The sequence below is a fragment of the Amblyomma mixtum genome, chromosome 5 (assembly GCF_055824585.1).
Source record: "Amblyomma mixtum isolate Tamu chromosome 5, ASM5582458v1, whole genome shotgun sequence".
NCBI lineage: Eukaryota > Metazoa > Arthropoda > Arachnida > Ixodida > Ixodidae > Amblyomma > Amblyomma mixtum.
The window spans coordinates 183,005,605-183,010,190 of NC_143016.1; the positions used below are offsets into that span (position 1 = coordinate 183,005,605).

The 4,586-nt window shown below is 43.5% G+C and overlaps 1 protein-coding gene across 1 annotated transcript; it reads right to left on the reverse strand.

Moving 5' to 3' along the window:
• Positions 1-1,361: 1,361 nt before the first annotated feature.
• LOC149345016 (uncharacterized) lies at positions 1,362-4,346 on the reverse strand. The gene is made up of 3 exons (XM_089547347.1): positions 4,236-4,346; positions 2,120-2,339; positions 1,362-1,447 (listed from the first exon to the last, which is right to left on the reverse strand). Exons 1-3 carry the CDS (start codon positions 4,344-4,346, stop codon positions 1,362-1,364), a joined length of 417 nt encoding a protein of 138 aa, XP_089403473.1.
• Between the last annotated feature and the right edge of the window lie 240 nt (positions 4,347-4,586).

Genomic DNA, 4,586 nt, shown 5'->3' on the forward strand with positions numbered 1-4,586 from the left:
AAGAAATCCCAGCACCTCCACCAAATGTAACGTGGCGGCCAGCCGAATAATGAGGCGTGATGAACGATGGCTATGAGATGATTTAATGGCCGCTGGCGTAGCGCGGGCGCTCCGTCCCGCGCCACTGCCAGCTTCGTCTTCGTTACAATATGAAGGTAAAACGGGCAACCAAGGTTCATCTTTATTTCAAGTTTGGGGAAATTCTTCACGTGAATAAGTCGTGCTTTGTCTCATGGCAAGTTTTTTGCGTGTGTAAACTTGTGTATGCTGCTTTGTTTACTAATTAAAAATGATTTTTTTTGCATCACTCTCTTTGTATGTGCCCCTTCATTGAATTGAACTGAACTAAATTTGTCAACACATTTTTGAAGCCTATTTTAGTTAATAAACCTCTCCTCATTGGTCAACATTCCCTTACAAAAATGCTTCTTGAGACAGTGTTGAAGTTCTCAAGAGCAGACTCAACATGCCATGTTGAGTTTGTGTTGGGACCAGGATGGCCTCGTGTTGTTGAATCATTGAGGCCGAGGTGAAACTCAACGGAAAAGTGGCCACCGTGCCAGAGTTGAGCATTCTCTATGCCAATTCAGTATGTTTCCATGTTGAATTCGTGTTGCAATTACTGGGGAGAATTCAACATGCCATGGTGAATTTATGTTGGGCACATGAAGGTTCCCTGTAGAAGTCACCACCGTGTCTGTGCTCACAGAGCTCAACACTGATGCTGAGTTACCTTGCTGAAATGCCGAAAACCGGTTGATGCACAATGCCATTCTGCAATGAAACTTCTGCACCACAAAATTGAAAGCTTACAAAGCAATGCGAAAAACCCAAACGCTTGCTATGCTGTCCTCGAGTAGTTTTTTATGTGACAGCGCTAACGGCCCAGTTCTCCAGAAAATCCAGCGTCGGCGTTAACTGCGAGTGAAAAATCACGAGCATGCCTCTGGTAGGTGGTAGTTAACAGGCGACATGGCCAGGTCGGTGGATTGTGCGACGTCCCGAGACTACATGACAGTCCAGTGGCTACTTTGAGATGGGAGGGCGACATGCACATCCAACCGGCACCAATTGGATCCCGAGTCAGACAGGCTACCTCTACCCCTAGGCCATGCAGGAACGTTCGTGTGGCTTGGTTAAAGCAGAGCTTACCTATATCAGTTGGTCTTGCACATCATGTGGTAGATTAGGACTGTATGCTAATGAGCATGCATGACATAACATAGGCACAAATCAAGGAAGTAGTGATTAAGAGAGTTGCAATGTGCATGTACACAAATGGCAGACAGGAGCCATTAACGCCGTCGCTGCTTGTGAATCATGACCAGAAGATGCGCAGTGGAAAATTGAATAGTCTATTTTTAATCTATTTCACGTGCGAGCATCGATGACAGGCTGTTTTTCACATAATTCAGGCTAACAGCCGGGAACTTCGTGCTGACGTAGCCTGTTGGAAAAAAAAATGAAAACAGAAAATAAAGCATTCAGTGTCCGCAATAACAAACTTTTACATGTGCAACAAATGCATCATAAAATGAGATTAATTTACCAAGAGTGACAATAAAATGCAGCCTGCACTAAAAACTTACCCTATGGTAAATAAATTTTATTTTCATAAATACATATCAGAAATATAGGGCTCTCCATTTTAGGCAGCTGACAAATGATTGCGATGCACACAAAATACATATCACTCTAAAAGATACTTTGCCACCACAAATTTGACACTGTCAAAAACCATTAATTAGAAATAAGAGACACCACAGATTGCTTTAGATGCTGGAAGAGGGATGGATGTCCTCTCATTTCATATTCAGTGTTATTTAAACCAATTTAGATTTTCTTCAAACTGCTCTTTTCTTCCTCCCCTCCTCTCCCCCCCCCCTTTTGAAATTGAAGTACAGTGAAGCTCTTTATCCTGACCGTGAGAAGACTGTATCAAAACAGTTTAATGTGGTAGTTGTGAAGCAGCTGCACTCCATTTGCACACTATGCTCATTTGCTCATTTACATGCTCTAGATAGCATATTAAACAGGTGCGTTAAATTCTCTTCTGATGATAAGGTGAAAGCAAAACAAGTCAAAGCAGCACATGCAGATAGAAAGCAAGCACACTTACCCATCACCGCATTTAGACGCACAGGGTCAAGGCCCTCTTTGACAGGGAGATGCTTCTGGACGTGGTTCTTCTGCCCAAAGAGGGACTTGCCCCTCAGCTCGTCATCAGTAAAAAGATGCCTCAACAGGGCCCGAGCAAATTTGCCAGGGCCACTGTTGCATGTCCTTTCGAGCCGCCCAATAACAGCCTCTTCAACAATGACCCCCCCCCCAATGTCAACCTGCAAACAAGAAATCAAGAATTAGTGGAAAGTGATGATTTTCCATAACTGGGAAAGGCTACTACTAGACATTATTTTCAAGCAGGCCTGAGACGACCTTCTTAACAATGCAGGACTCAAAATCAAAATGGGACTACTAATACCTGTGCCCCCTAAGTGTTAGCTAAGTCAGGCACAGCATAGCAACAAAAAAATAAATAACATCCTGAATCCAAAAAAGCAGCAATCCTGCCCCAACACAAAAAAGCAAATGACATATGAATGTACAAACGTATGTGTGCGCACACACACACAGTAGACTGCGATGAACACACACACAGTAGATTGATGGTTTGGTTTGGTTTATGGGCTTTAACGTCCCAAAGCGACTGAGGCTATGAGAGACGCCGTAGTGGAGGGCTCCGGAAATTTCGACCACCTGGGGTTATTTAACGTGCACTGACATCGCACAGTACACGGGCCCCTAGAATTTCTCCTCCAAAGAAATTCTACCGCTGCAGCGCATACCCTTGTGTATGTTACGCAGATTCTATCTGCGCACCTCTTATAAACCACGTTGTGTGTCCATAGCATGGAAGTAACTCAGATACCAAGGCTGTGTTGTATGCTGCCCAGCCTGAAGCTAAAATACAAGTACATCGCATGCTTCTAGTGCTTACTGTTGCTAAAGGCCAATGCACACAACAGATCACCCCGTCACCCGCTGTGCCTCGCGTGCAGGTGACAGCAACTTGCATGCACATGCCGAACAGCAAGAGATGACGACGGAGCACATGAAAGAAATTCTAGAAAATTTTAGCCTTCTTGCTCTCTTCGCACTTCCCTCCCAGGAGCGAGGTGGTCAGCGCACCCAAAGCTCCACCAGCACAAAGGCAATGAGCAGGCGATGGCACCTGGCTATCAAAACAGACCTGCTCACACAACTAAGCCCCATACCCGAGTAAAAAAATAATGAAAATAGCAATAACAGATATTACTGAAGGGAGAGAATGTGCTCAGAGATGGATGTGCATCTTCAGTAGACTGCCACCAGAATTTGAGAGGAGAAACCTGCGAGCTTGTTGTTGGCCTGCGTCATCTGCGGACGAGGCTGATCTAGTGACATCTGATCATATGGCTCCCTAATGTAACACCCCCTGAAAAGGGGGCTTATAAGGAATAAAACTGAACGTAACTGAACGTGGTGCTTAACGTAGCGGCCATAGAATGTATTACGCCTTTTCTATTCTTCTCTTCTTATTGCTTACAGCCACAGAAGTAATGTTTACAAACTTACATCAGATTCAGAAGACTGCAATGTGCTTCTGTGCTCTCAAATCCTCCTGCTCACTCTATGATACATCTCCCACACATATGCAACATTCAGTGAAACAATGGCTTTGAACAACAGGCCCAGCACAGATGTGCAAGAATGGTCTTTTGCATGCCTTTCAGCTTGAATATAGAAGATTGCATGGTTTCTTCCCAAAAGCAAACAACTATTATCAGAAAAACAAATTGAAGAGATTTAACACATGTCATAAACCTTGAAAAACAGATGCGTTCCATGTCCGAAAGTAATGCTTTGGCCGTTCTTTGTGTTGAGTCTTGTTGCATTCTTTTTATGTGGGTTTTTTCAGCGACCATGCGATAAGACCCTTGACGCAAAATGTGGCAGTTTAAAAGATGCCCACATGCACGAGTTCTTAATCTGCTCTATTACATCCCATGTAAATTCTATGAGCAAACAAAAGCTGACAGAGAGTCCAATTTTATTCCCTGCTTAACTAAATTATCCTTACGGCAGCCCTTCATACTCGAACACACAGTCCATATCTGAAAGGCTCAATGCAACTCAGTAGCAGAAAAGATTTAAGAAAGCACATATGCATGCAGCAAACTCAAATATGTGCATACCTTAGCAGATGGTATGACACTGTCATCGCTTTTTTTTTCGATCATTTTCTGCAGCCGTTTTACCATCTTGGCAGGTGCTATAAGCACAGAGAAAAGAAAAATAATGAACATTTAGGTTTACTGTCAGCCTCGGACTATGGGAACATACAAATAGATTTCTAACTTTGGCATCACTAATAGAATAAATGAAAGGAACCTCACCCACCAAAAGTTGATGCTATTAAGGACTATAAACAGAGTGAAAGGGGTCGAAAGCCGTCAGAAGTCAACTGCCACTAAGTTTTTCGCATTGTAAAGGAGTACATCTAGGAAGGACTGAAAAGAGAGTTGTGGTGTTGTGGCCACGCACAG